This window comes from Macrobrachium rosenbergii, chromosome 12 (assembly GCF_040412425.1).
Source record: "Macrobrachium rosenbergii isolate ZJJX-2024 chromosome 12, ASM4041242v1, whole genome shotgun sequence".
Taxonomy (NCBI): domain Eukaryota; kingdom Metazoa; phylum Arthropoda; class Malacostraca; order Decapoda; family Palaemonidae; genus Macrobrachium; species Macrobrachium rosenbergii.
Window position 1 is genome coordinate 3,243,782 of NC_089752.1, and position 14,219 is coordinate 3,258,000.

Sequence of the window (14,219 nt, forward strand, 5' to 3'; positions counted from 1 at the left end):
ATACGATAGATGCACCTATTTATGTGTATAAAGAATTGAATCTTCAGACGCCAATCTATGTCTGTAGAGACATTTTGATTAAATTTCCCATCGGGGAACTTCGTGTATTCAGGGGGAATTAAAACCTCCAAGAATTGTTTATGATGCATCTAGCTGTATCGAGGTAATCAGAGGCAAAATGCTATCAGTGATGCCAGTTATGAAAGTAAATACAGAGATTCAGTGCCATTCGTATCGTATTACGTTGCAATTAGCAACATAAAAATAACAATCTGCAAAGTTAATGGCGCTGAAATATGAATGTAGGTGTAAGGTATTGCCAGTAAAACCTACACCTATACCTTCACACACACACACACACACACACACACACACACACACACATATATATATATATATATATATATATATATATATATATATATATATATATATATATATATATATATATATATATACACATACACTAACTCAAGAAAAGTTTAGAAATGTTCTTAATTTGAGCTTATTGTCAGTTAAAAATTACTTCATAATTTTGTTCCGAGTATTCGAGACTATCTTTGAAGCTGACATCTATTGTCTTGTTATGTTAGACATAAATTAGCCCCTCGCTTTGTGATTTTACTTTCATTTTTAACATTAGATTATCTATTATGTTTTCATGCATGACATTAATACGTCTGTTGTCTTTTCATTATTGAAATTAAATCAACCGGTGGCTTGTCGTTTTCGACTTCAAATCATGTCACGTTGGTCATCAAAAATGAATCATCCTTTTGCTTGACAGATTTGTTAACATTCTGCTGCTTTATTGTGTCCGACACCTGGGCATGCACTGCCTGTCATATTGACACCAAATCATTAAATCCTTTTTCAGTGTTTGTTGTCAAATCAAATTTTTTCAGTATAATTGTTATTAAAACTCTCTCTATATGGTTGCTATCAAATCATAAATTTCTCTGTAAGATCATATCAAATTAACCTTATTAATGTATATAACTGTTATAAAATTCCTCCTTTTCATTGTGTGGCTGTTATCAATGAATTTTCTCCATATGGCAGTTGTTAAGTAACAGTGGTTAATAGGAAACATCAGTTGTGTTGATGTGATGTTATCAAATTATCCACTGCCTCCGTATGGTTTTCAAACCATCTGTTATGTATGTACGGTTGCTATATAATTCTGATATATATCTGTGCAGTTGTCATCGAACCATCTGCTTTCTTTGAGTGGTCTATATAATTTCTATGAAGATATCTGTTATGTCTGCAGATTTGTTTGCAATCATATCACCTTTCAAAATTTTACATCATATATATATATATACATTTTATTTTATATATATATATGTATATATGTATATATATATATATATATATAATATATATATATATATATATATATATATATATATATATATTTATATATTTATATATACACACACACACACACGCACACGAGAGAGCAAATCTCTAACAGCGTTCATTATAAAATTCGTTTCTTATAACACCAGGCACTGTGGCAATAAATAGAATCCTTTCAGGATTTTTTTTAACTGGAAGAAAATAAGGATAAGGACTCATTTCTTCTTCTTGTCATTAGTAATATTAAGACCTATTTAATATCTAAAATATTCAGTCATTCTTTTTCTTTCCATTTAATTAGATTGTTCACGCTCACACCTGGAAATATTTCCGTTTTCCATGTGTCGAATGACAGTCAAGGTAGCTTCCATTCCAGGGTAGATGATTACCTACAAAGCTGAAAATTAGAGTACTTTCATCAGTATATACTTGCGGTAATAACCTTCCGTTTTCCATAAAACAAAATTCATTTTCAGTTATGGAAGTCATTCGCGCATTTGAAGAGAGAGAGAGAGAGAGAGAGAGAGAGAGAGAGAGAGAGAGAGAGAGAGAGAGAGAGAGAGAGAGATCACAACACTGTCCGTAGTACATTTCTCCACTTAACGCTTTTATTGTTCCTGCAAAGAGCTGTTTTCTCTCGTTCCTGTGGTCATTTTTCCTGCAGAAAACGAGGGGCAAAATAGCACCCGAGGGCTGAATAACGAAGAGATAAAACTCTAATGGAAAACTGAAGAGCAGTCAGAAGCAAGTTTTACTTCTTATCCATGTATTGTTGATTTTACAGCAATGGAAAGAAATTAGGAAAACTTGCGGAAGTATCCTAGACTTCGCTTCAGGTAGTTCAAAGGATTCATGCGGAAGTAGAACAATGACAAAGTATCGAATACCTGGAAGATAAAGAAACTCTACGGACTCCTTGAGGCCGAAATAGGAGACCATTGATAATTCGTTATCCGTGAAGGAGATATTGATGAGAGAGAAAAAAATAATACGGATAGACTAGAGGCTTTCATAAAGTCAGAATTTTATTCATCTAAAACTCGGCGCTTACGTCATAAGTAGAATGTTTTTTTTCTGTAAAACTAGCTGTTTTGAGGTAGAATAATTAACAGTTTTGAGATAGGCGTTTAAGTGTGTGTTTCAATCAATAGGCAGATATTTTATTTATTTTTGAACTTAGCTCATTCATTACAGGTAGAAATGATATATATATATATATTTTTTCTTAGTAATTAAAGGTTGTTTTTTGAGGTATAAGCTGAGACGTACGCTTTTTCTGAAGGTGAATTTATGATGTCATTTTTTGTACGCTAATTTACTCTTAATGCCACGAAATAAATGCAGACACATTAGTACGATAATAATTTTATTTCTTTCATTTCATCCCGAAGGTTTTGCACCCAGAGAACTCCGATGATTGGACCCTGCACATCAAATATGCCACGTTAAGAGACTCGGGAATTTATGAGTGCCAGGTCAACTCTGACCCCAAAATCAGTCGCAAGGTCACACTCACTGTCAAAGGTCAGTCTTTTTAACGTTGTTGTAGAGCTAAAAGCTTTTCGTTTCGAAATGTAAACTTTGCCTCCTGAGAGAATCGTTGGGAAGATATAAAATCTAAACAAAATCATTATGATTTTACTTAAGTGTGTTTCAAGGCGTCTGAGTAATATAACTGAATATACCATAAATATAAATAGAAGTTAATCGCTTTCCAAAGTAATATGTTTTTACTAGTTTTCTATTATAAAAAAAAGTCAGTAACTCAATTGCTTTTTTGTATTCCTGCTATTAAATTGCTGTTTATTCAGTATTCTCGAAAAGAGGCAATTTTCTCTTCAGTACAAACAAATAAGAAAATTATTGAATGTTGATGAATTTGATGCGTGTTGAAATAAAAAAATTATAATATGTAATTGACAATATACAAATAAATTTAATTTTTTTATCAAAAACATTGACTTTTCAATGATACAGTGTGATAACAAAACAGCAGCTTCACTACAGTGATAAAATAGAAATAAATCGAACTGATAATGGGAACAAATCATTTATTTTGGATAGAAAATAGATTGATTTGCTTTGGTGTGAATTAAAGTTTTCACCTGATAAACGGTTTTTTGTATCTTCTTCCAGATAGCCAACTGGACGATCCAGTTCCTTATGGAATGGCAACAACAGATATCCGTAAGTATAGAACAAAGCGGAACAATTATGGTGTTTTCATTATTCTACCATTTATACTCTCATCCTCGTCATTTCCACTTTCTTTTTCCTATTTTATTTTATTCTTCTTTATTGCATTTTCTTCCAGGGAAAGACGAAATAAAAGTAATGGTGCATATTTTTTGTGTATTGGAAAATATATCGAAAGTACGTCATGTGTTGGGAGGAAAGAAAAAGTATTGAGTGGTTTTCCTTTCGGCTAAAATAGTGGCACGATATTTTGTCTACATGTACCTTTAAGAGAAAAGGATTACTTTTAATTATATTTCTTTTGCAGTAGATGCATATACATTCACAGACATATATGAAAATTATATACATTTATGTATACATACAGTATACTTTATTTGCCATTATTTCTTGTTTTATCATTATATAGGCATCCCCTTTCATGATAGATCTATTTACTTATAAGTAATATGCTTTCCCGTTTTCATACAAAGCATTAGTTTTCTGACGCTTCTAGGCTTGGGAACGAAATACATGAAACAAGTAGACATATAGTGCCATCATGTAAGTAATTGATGACAAGAAGAGAGTTAATTCGGTCTTGGTGTACCTTAAGAGGCATCGTTCATTAGTGCTCTTTGGAACAGATTCTCTGAAGACCCCGAATGACCCTAGCCCTAAGAGCACGGTTTAATGTCACGTTAATGGTTTTATTAATGAAGGCAGGTTCGAGCATCTGACTGTGTTATCGAATGGCACTACTACAACAAATGGGATAGATCTCGGTTTTCCTTGAATTGTTTTATTGATATTAGAGAAAATAAAAGAAAGGTGGGCGTCTTTAACTAAACTATTTTTCACTGAAGCCCACACTTATAAGATTTATTCCATCCCTTTGCAGGGAAAGATACAAAACACCAAGTTATGAGTTTTAGGTTTTCTGACGAGCATTTATCACTGTTGTGGATGATGGATGGTGATGGTGTAATTAAAAGAGGAAGGATTGTTATTTCCTTGGAATTTAGGAATTTTCTCTAGGAATTTGGATTTTCCTTCTGACTGAACCGTTTTGCTTATCACTTGAAGCCCAGAGTCAAATATAGTTTGCTCAGGATCTGATTCAAGATAACACCTTGAACAGGTAGACATCAAGGACAAGAATAAGACAGTAGAGTTGAGGTTGTTTAATTTTTTCATGATGAAAACCGTCCGGGGTAAAACATCCACTTTTAAAAGTAAAAGAAGGATTGCGCAATATTTTGAAAGAATCGGGGAATTACTTAAAATATCAGGCCAAGAAAGTCTTGTAAAGTAAGGTGAGGCACTGTATTTCTAAGAACGTAAAAAACCCTGAAGCAAAAATGGGATGAACTGGAATGTAAAAGTAAATCGGGTAGTTAATCAACCAAAACAGAGCAAGGGAACGACACATTTGAAATATGAGGAAAATTTCCTTAGAAATAAAATAATGTAAATGTATTGCTTTTGAAACTGAATAGCCAAAAAGGAAAAGAGAAAAAAATATTGATCAATACTAATGTGTTCAATCAAAATTATCTCTCGACTGATCATTCGAAAGTTGTTTGGATTCCCATTTTCGTGTGCTTAGAGTCAGATACTCCTCTAAAATGTCTTCTGTTTTCCTGATGTTCTTCCTATAAGCAGTAGCTTATTTCTTGTATGCTACATCATGGTTGCATTATATATAATTAATTACTTGAAAATCACAGTTTTTGAATTTTACCTAACTGACTTTTGATAAGTTATGAATTTATAGATTTTAATTTCATGGTGAATAACGCAATTTTTTAGTATCCTTATATTAAATATAGTTAGTAAATAATTTCCTAGGTTTTAATTTTTTTTTTATTTAATCTGTATTGTGTCATGTTATATCCATGTATGTAGATCATAATTTTATTCTTGTGTTTATTCATTGCAATCTAAGGCAATCCTGAACATCTTTTACGAAAGGAACATTGTTAGTTGCTGGCAATGTGTGTTCCTTTGCATGCCATTTCCCCAGATTTAATTTTTGTAATTGAGGACAGACGGGTGATAATATCTTGCTGATTAAAAGATATGATTATTAGAGGGTGATTTCAAAAGAAGAGTTTTTTTTTGTTCACCCTTCTCCTCATATATTGTTTGATCACTTCCAAGTGGTATTGCCGTTGTGAAGGCTCACTGTTTTGTGTCATATGGAGAACGAGTTTCTTCAGATGTCTATCATTTATCTTCTGTCTATGTCTCTCCCTTTCCTTCTACTCCTCCTGTTATTCTTCCCATTCCTTGCCCTCCCCATGTTCTCCACCTCCTTCCTTTCTCTTTACATCACCAGCTTTCGTTTGTTGCTTTCTACATCATCGTCGTTAACGTGATGATGTCCTTTGCTGCCGTGTTCTTCATCTTCTTCCTCCTCCTCCTAATCCACGTAGTGCCTCGTGCCAAAAGTGCCACATTTTTGCAGGGTTTCCAGATTATATCTTTGACAACAACGAGAAGCAGACGAAAAAATCACGCAAGAAGAAGCTAAAGGGTAGGCGTAGGGAGAAGCGTCGCAAGGGTAGGCCCAGGGTGCATGGCAAGGTGTTTTGACCCGCTTTTCTCTTCCCCCTAATCAATGAATCAGTCCACTTTCTTCCTGTCTCTCACAAACGTTCAGACATTCGGTATACTCGTAACACGTCATTAATAATGATGATGATGTTTACTTATCCTTTTTCATTATCCTGCCTTTGACGCTAAATCAAGTTTATTATTTAATGTTGTCAAATTAAACCTAGTGTCTAATGCTGTCAGATTCTACAGAGGACGGCATGTATAAATAATGTTCATTGAAATGTGGAGCTTCCAGGAATTGATAACTGCCACTACTACTACGGCTGATCAGCTCATTTCTGTATTCGAGAATTCATAAATGCGGAGAAGACTTTTTTAAATTTTCTTTTAAGTAATATTCTTATGGTAATCATGTTTTAACACATAATTTTGTTTGTTAATGCAAGTGTAAAAGATTGCAAAAAAAAAAAAATGAACAAGTAATTAAGTATACATAGAATCTTCCCATGATGCTCTTATGCCTGGAACGTGATGACTGGAATTGGAATTAGGTTCAAAGTCCCTGTCAGAGAAATGAAAAGAAAGAAATGTAGTTAAATAACAACCGTGCTCCCACGATCAAAGACATTCTTGCGTAACTTACAATCCGATATATAGTAATCATTGTTGCAGTTCATGATGGGAGTCATGTATAGCTTCCCGTGCCTGGTTGTGAGTGGAAGACAATTTCCGAACCTAGGCAACCTTACAGAAAATTGAAAAAAATTAATAAACAAAACATTTGCAAATATAGTAAAAGTAGAATGGCAGCAGCCGGAAAGAAAATATTATTACCTTTAAAATTTAAAATATGAATATAGGTGGTAATGGAATACAGGATAATCATATTTTTTTATTACAAAAATATATAGAATCGTGCAGAATTCTATACCCTGCATATACAAGGTGCTTGAGGAGCCCAGCCTCGTATTATGCTCCTTCAGCATACGACTTGAGAGAGAGAAGAGAGAGAGAGAGGGAGAGAGAGAAAGAAAGAAAGAGAGAGAGAGAGAGAGAGATAAGTATCTAGATGAGAGAGATAAGTATCTATATATATATATATATATATAATATATATATATATATATATATATATATATATATATATATATATATATATATATATATATATATATGTGTGTGTGTATATATATGGTAGTTATGTTACATTTATCAGCAGGTTCTCATTTCTTACCCTGTTAATAACGACAGTTGTGTTGTAACCTCCCAAAGCCGAGTTAATTCAGTTTAATATCGAACCGATCCCTCACGATTGCACAATGCCATCGACATGTACATATGCAACGGTAATTGGCAGGCAGACAACCGACAACAACGGACAGGGGACTCGGGAACACCGAGATGAGTGAAAAAGTAGTCAGCATCCGTGCTAATCATTATAACTCTTTCTTTTCGAGGTATTTCAGGCTTGTCTACCAATCAGAAATCGCCTTTCGGGTTAATAATAACTATCTTTCGTATATATATATCTTTAACAAACAAAACTAGCGCAGCTAAGCCCTGTTGAAAATATTTACTGACGATGCTAAATTTTGCCTCGTGAAGCCTCTGCTTGATTTTTTAAGTAACTAGATGGGTTTAATTGGTCTTTCGAAGGTTAAAACATTTCTATCGTTTGCATGGGTGGAAAGAGGAAAGGGACATAGAAAATAAATGCTGGAAGTGCCTAAATAGATCTATCTACCTATCTGTCGTGTATATATGTGTGTATATGTATATATATAGTATATATATATATATATATATATATATATATAATTATATATATATATATATATATATATATATATATATATAATTATATATATATATATATTATATATATATATATATTCATATATAGATATATATATATATATATATATATATATATATTTATATATGGTATTCATTTGGAGAGAGAGAGAGAGAGAGAGAGAGAGAGAGAGAGAGAGAGAGAGTTGCAAAAAAATTCAGGGACAAAATAGACTAAAAATGAAAATTTTTACCCCAATTACGAAAATCCCCTCAGACGACCAATAGATGATTTTCCATTCGTCGTCAGAAAATTGGTCCTTGAAAATTGGAAAGAAGAAAATGTTGCGCCGAAAAGAAGTGGGTGAAACTTGCATTCATTATTTTGATCTTATTTGATGCTTGGTGGTTTGGCTCAATACTAACCCTAACGATATGAGTTGATACGTGAGAGTGATTTCCATAGATTTTCTTAAAAAACTTTTGTGCAGTATAATATATAGTATATATATATATATATATATATATATATATATATATATATATATATATATATATATATATATATTATATATATATATATATATATATATATATATATATATATATATATATATATATATATATATATATATATATATACTGTGTATATAATATATATATATATATATATATATATATATATATATATATTATATATATATATATATATATATATATATATATATATATATATATATATATATATATATATACTTATACTACTTATGTTAATAATTTTTATATACCATAGAACATAACTTATCGTGTCAACTCACAGAATGCATACTGTCTTGACTAATACAGCCCTAACAGTAAATTACATTTCGGGACGAAAAAGCCGAACATTATCGGACATTTTGCATCCTGGTATTTTTTGTTGCTTTCATATTTTTGAGACAGATGTCACCGCAGCCATCACTGGTGAACTGAATGAGATCTGTTACTGAAACCTTTTTGAATTCGTGGGAGGAAAGTTTTGGCAAACACTCGATTTTGTAGAATATTCATTTGAATCATGTTATCAGAATTAGGAAGAGCAAAGGCTGCACTGATAGCGGTTGAAGTATTTTGTTCTGTCTTTAATATAGAAAATTCATCCTTCCATTTACAAATGTGTAGAAGAACAGTAAACAATATAAGATTATACATCCCGGGGCAATAACGTATGGCCTAATGATTAAATATAAAATAAAGTTCACTGTGAAGAGGATACCGAAAAAATTGCAAACAGATCTTTTCTGAGATATTTTAAGAGTTGCAAAGAAAAGGAAACACTGACGTTAGGAAATATTCGTCCAAAAGGAGGTCTGAAAATTTAGATTTCAAGGGCGAAGGAAATATCAGTTTTGCGGTGACATTCTGTCCGAAAAGAAGCTGACTTAACAATCTGCCTTATTTACATTTTGCAATTTCTTACTAACTTTGGTTTAGTTTTGTTCTGTTTATTCAATTCTAGTAATATTTATAATTTCATGATATTACACAAGATTATGAAGTGTTTAATTTTTTTTTGGTTTTTTGTAGAAGAATACTTCACGAAATGTTCTGTAGATTGTAAGTAGCAGATGTATTTTAACATGATTATGTAAGTAGTTCATTTTTATGCTAATGTGAGTTTTGCAGTTAGTCTTAGATGCAGTCATTTGGTTTGGTGGTCAAATTTGATCCTTGTCATGCCCTAGCCAACTGGGGTGTCTTATTGAAGAAAAATATTTCTTAAAACGTGTGCTTTATACTGAATATACTGTAAATGCTCTCAGATGTGTTTTATTCTGCTGGTTCTCTTGTTAATTTTTTCTCTAAACCCTTGTTTATCCTTTTAGTTATTCCCCCAGTATTTTTATCAGCTACGAATTCTCTCATTATTCCTTTTCTTATTTAGATAAGAAAGTATTTGTTGCTCTTCCAATGTATTAGACAATTAACTGTGCAATAAGTTCTTTAAATAAATAAAATGTAGCCGAAGTTATCATCAAAGAGATATTCCAACCAAATAGGTGTCTTATATAACCCGGGAGTCATTCTTCATATTTATGTGTCTTTCCAACATCCAGTTCTTTCATGTATATAGTTATTTAATCTTTGCTCTTTCTGTGCTTTTCTAGCCTGCCAATGGTTTCGTCAATTTGTCCTGCTTTTTTTACTCCCTGTTTTTCCACAACCCTCTGTCAGTTGTTCCTTGTCTTCGTTTATCATTCCTTTCGTAAGTTTTTGTGGCTTCTCTCCGACACGTATTCTCTTTCTTTACCTGCCTTGAGAGGTATGACAATTTCCAGGTGGTCTGAAATTGCCCGGATTTGTTCTAGATTTTCTTTCTGTAACGATACCCAGTTATACTATTTTGATTCTAATTTAGAATTTTAGTATGAAGAAGGTAGGCATATGCGCTTATTCATTCCCAGCTGTGAGAAACTCTTAGATATCTACCTGATTCACTACTAGATCAGCGGTATCATGATGGGTCTTAAAAAAGTGGCCAAGTTATTTCACCCTCGTCAAGGATTTAGCCGTGTCATATATCTCTCTATCTGTCTGCACACACACACACATATATATATTTATACACATATATATACACACACACATACACACTTACTTCCTGCGAATACAGAATGGAAATATGCAAATTCAACCTAATTCATAATAATATTCAGGGATTCAAAGAACTTGTAGTTTGTACAGATGCTTCGTTGACCAAGCAGGTCTTCATCATATCAATGACTACAAGAGCCGTAAAGTTTTTGACAACAAAAAGAAACAGGTTTGGATTAGCATCAACAACTACCTAAGGCAAAAGTCTTACGGATCACATATTGCGTCATTCTTTTCTAAATAATCTATAATCGTTTATCGAGATTTTTGTTCAAGGAAGAAAACACGGTAAAGTAAGAATACCTGATCGCATTCTCGCAAATAAGTTTTGGCTGTCATAATCAGGTCATAAAAGAACTTCTGTTCTATTATTGGATACCTGCCAATAAGACCACTGAGGTGCCTGACACCTGTAATTCTAATCAGGACATCGGGCCGCTCACCTAATAAACATTCATGTTTTTGTAAAACAAGTTTTTCGTTGTTTTGTCTCTCACTGTCGACCCTCCCTCCTGATAAACATTAAATTTTATTTTTTGTTTGTTTTCTACGTTATTCTTTCCCGACAATGTTTTCTGAATTATTCTTTCAGTTTTGGAGGGGAAAATTGTCATCTCTGAAAACTGTGTCTTCTTCTATACTGACAGAATAATTAGAACTCGGCGGTATTTAGTGCTATGAATGAATAAATTGCCGCAAGTTGCATAATGTGTAAAAAATATAATCTTACCTGCATTAACGACATCTGCTTCTAATACAGCATCCATAAAGACGGTGACGGTTACCTCCACGAATTGTTGCTAGTTGCTGTTTATGATCATCTCAGACTTTTTTATTTTTTGTCAGTTCCTTTAGTCACTGCTCGTAACAGTTCAAAACTTATCCTTTCTTCACGTTACTAATTGATAGGTTACTTCTCTCGGTTTGTTTGAAAGTTTCTAGTCGATATTATTATTCATGTGATTTTCCCGGATCACTCTTCACGCTAGTCAAGTCGTCAGAATACTCTGTTTAAAGAAATGTTCCCCTCCCTTGTTTCCAGTTTACGTTCTGAAGAAATTTAATGTCACTATTTATGTTTGCATTTACCCTCATCGCTGTTTCTGTACGTTTATATTTTCCTCGGCAGCTCTTTATTATGGTTTAAATTCAAATTGATCGTTACTGATGCTCAGTTCCCTTTGGAGGAATTTAAATCTTTTATCCCTTTCCCCTTTTATAACCTGAATTAATCATCAGTAAAGTTTTAATTGTATTCTTTTCATCTTCACTCTGAGAAAAGAGTTGGAGGGCATTAAAGCTCTGAAGTTTGCCGAGAGGCTTCCACCTTTGGGTTGCACAGCTAAAGCCCAGTCAAAGTTTTTGCTACTCTATGTTTCCTGATCTTTGTTTCCATCTTATTGTACCCTCCGTGTGGTCAGTTCCTCCCTTTTTTTCCCTCTCGTTCGCAACGCCATTTTAATTTTCTGCACAGACCTTTTACACAAAATTTGCTCGTAACGCTTGACCGAGACAGAATTCCCTCCCAATACTCTCCTTGAAGAGAAATACAGATATGATTATAAATATGAGAGTTCTTTGTACATTCATCGTGTATTCTATTTGAGGATAGTTCACAGGCGTCTATTATAAGTTATTTATTGCAACTTCGGTTATATATTCTTGATAAGCACTTTTTTCATAACAGTATCACATTAAGTCTTCTTCGGAGCAAAGCCTTTTACATGTCAACAAATCAAAGTAAAACGATTTATGTCATTGCCAGGTACAGTAGTTTCAAATGTCTATTTGAAATCATCCATTCAAATGTAGGTTGTTGAATCTAATTATATCGTATAATATTGTTTAATTTGTAATTATAGAAGATACTTGTTTCTCATATAACGTGAAGGAAATTTCTCAGGTCAAATAGTAGATTTCGTTTTTTGCAGTCACCTAAACTTATACTTAAGATAATCTGTAAACTGAGAAGATCGTATGGTGTTAGTTGAGAAATATGCAGAATCAAAATTTAATGTTGCTTTGTTTAAATTGCGTTGGTCCAGGGGACAAACGCCATTGCCTTTCTTACTTCAGAGCCTTTTCAGCTCATGGCTAGACTAGTTTTTCGCGTTAAGCCTGCCCAATACAAGAACGTGGTCTAGACGGCTAATTCTATCAGACAGTCTGTGTGGAAAACCTTTCCGTCTCTTCCTCCTTTTATGTAAACGAACCCTTCGTATCTCAGAGATACTCGGCCACAATATTTGTTGCAAATTTCTTGCCAGGGTTCGTGTTAGGGATTAATTAGCGCTTTCCATTTACGAGAATTGTTATACCCTCCCTCCCTTTATTTTGTTTTTATTTATTTTGCAGAGGTTTTTAATATTTCCCTTTCTCTGATTTTCTCTCCCTCTCTGCGCGCGTGTATCTTGCCTGCGGGCGATGGTGATTGATTGCATCCACATGCTGCTGCTGCTGCTGATGGCCTGTGCCCGTGCATCCACTTGCGGCTGACTTCTCCTGGCCCATCCAAATGTGCCTGGTGACCGACTTGTGACGGGGCATCCTCTGCAGCTCCGGAGGTCGCCATTGAAGGGCCTCAGGAGCGTCACATCCAGCGAGGGAGCGTCCTCGCCATCACCTGCGTGGTGCGCCATCCTCCCCACAGCGCCCCAGGGCAAGTGCTCTGGTTCCACGGCACCGAAAATATCGACTACGACTCTCCCAGAGGGGGCGTCTCCATTCAGGTGAGAGAGAAAGAGAGAGAGGGAGAGAGAGAGAGCTGAAGGATAGATTCCATCTGTCTTCTTCAGATATTTCCCCGTCTTGTTTTCCTCGCCAGCCAAGGCATTGTTATGGTTTCCTAATCTGGTTCTTCATTACGATATTGAAATAATTCGTTAGCACTCATATAGAATCTAGTATCTCATTAAAGGAAGGCTTAATGAGTATACTGAATTCCCCTTGTCCATCTAAGCAGTGTTGTTTAAAGGGAATTGGGAAACAAATTCTAAATCTAAATTTGATTATAAATTCTTATCAACAGGATCTGTTGTAGCTGAAACTATATGTATTAACTGGATTCATATGTTTTCACAGAATAATATTATAACTTACATATCGGACATGAAGATAAAAATACCGTATGCTTTAATCAATATACACTGCTAGCTAATACTATTCGAGCTGAGATACCTTGAAAGTGTTCATTTCCTAAATGAAAATGGAGGAACACATCAGTGTGATATGAGTTTAGTCTGTGACGTTTTGGTAGCGTTCTATTGAGTCCCTTATTTTCTTTAACAGACAGAAAAATCCAATCGCAAGACAGTGAGTAAACTAATGCTGGCAACAGTCACAGATAACGATAACGGTGAATACAGTTGTAGCCCCACGGATCTTCCCCCAGCAGTCGTCGCAGTGCATGTCCAAAGTGGTAAGTGAGAGAGAGAGAGAGAGAGAGAGAGAGAGAGAGAGAGAGAGAGAGAGGTGAGCTCTGTTTTCTTTCGTTTGTTGGTGATGGGGTTAATGAGGTAGGGCATATCATGCTTGGTCTCTTCAGTGGTTAGTGTTCTGGGATCCTTGCTTTTTCTAGTTTCTACTTCAGACCTGAGTGTTGCCCTTGGAAATAAAATAACATCTTTGTAGGTAATGGAACGCTTGTCGCAGTTATTCTCTCCATCCCTCCTCCCCTCCCCCAACCCCTT

The 14,219-nt window shown here is 34.1% G+C and overlaps 1 protein-coding gene across 8 annotated transcripts in view; it reads left to right on the forward strand.

Moving 5' to 3' along the window:
• LOC136844337 (zwei Ig domain protein zig-8-like) overlaps positions 1–14,219 on the forward strand; it is a 249,820-nt gene that overhangs the window by 227,859 nt on the left and 7,742 nt on the right. For 3 of the 8 annotated variants that reach the window (XM_067113332.1, XM_067113333.1, XM_067113334.1), the window contains 5 exons: positions 2,757–2,889; positions 3,502–3,552; positions 6,011–6,079; positions 13,087–13,259; positions 13,819–13,948. In XM_067113332.1, the coding sequence (XP_066969433.1) occupies positions 2,757–2,889; positions 3,502–3,552; positions 6,011–6,079; positions 13,087–13,259; positions 13,819–13,948 (556 nt within the window). Of the gene's footprint in view, positions 1–2,756; positions 2,890–3,501; positions 3,553–6,010; positions 6,107–13,086; positions 13,260–13,818; positions 13,949–14,219 lie in introns of all 8 variants that reach the window. The other 5 variants (XM_067113336.1, XM_067113337.1, XM_067113335.1 and 2 more) reach the window with 2 other exon arrangements.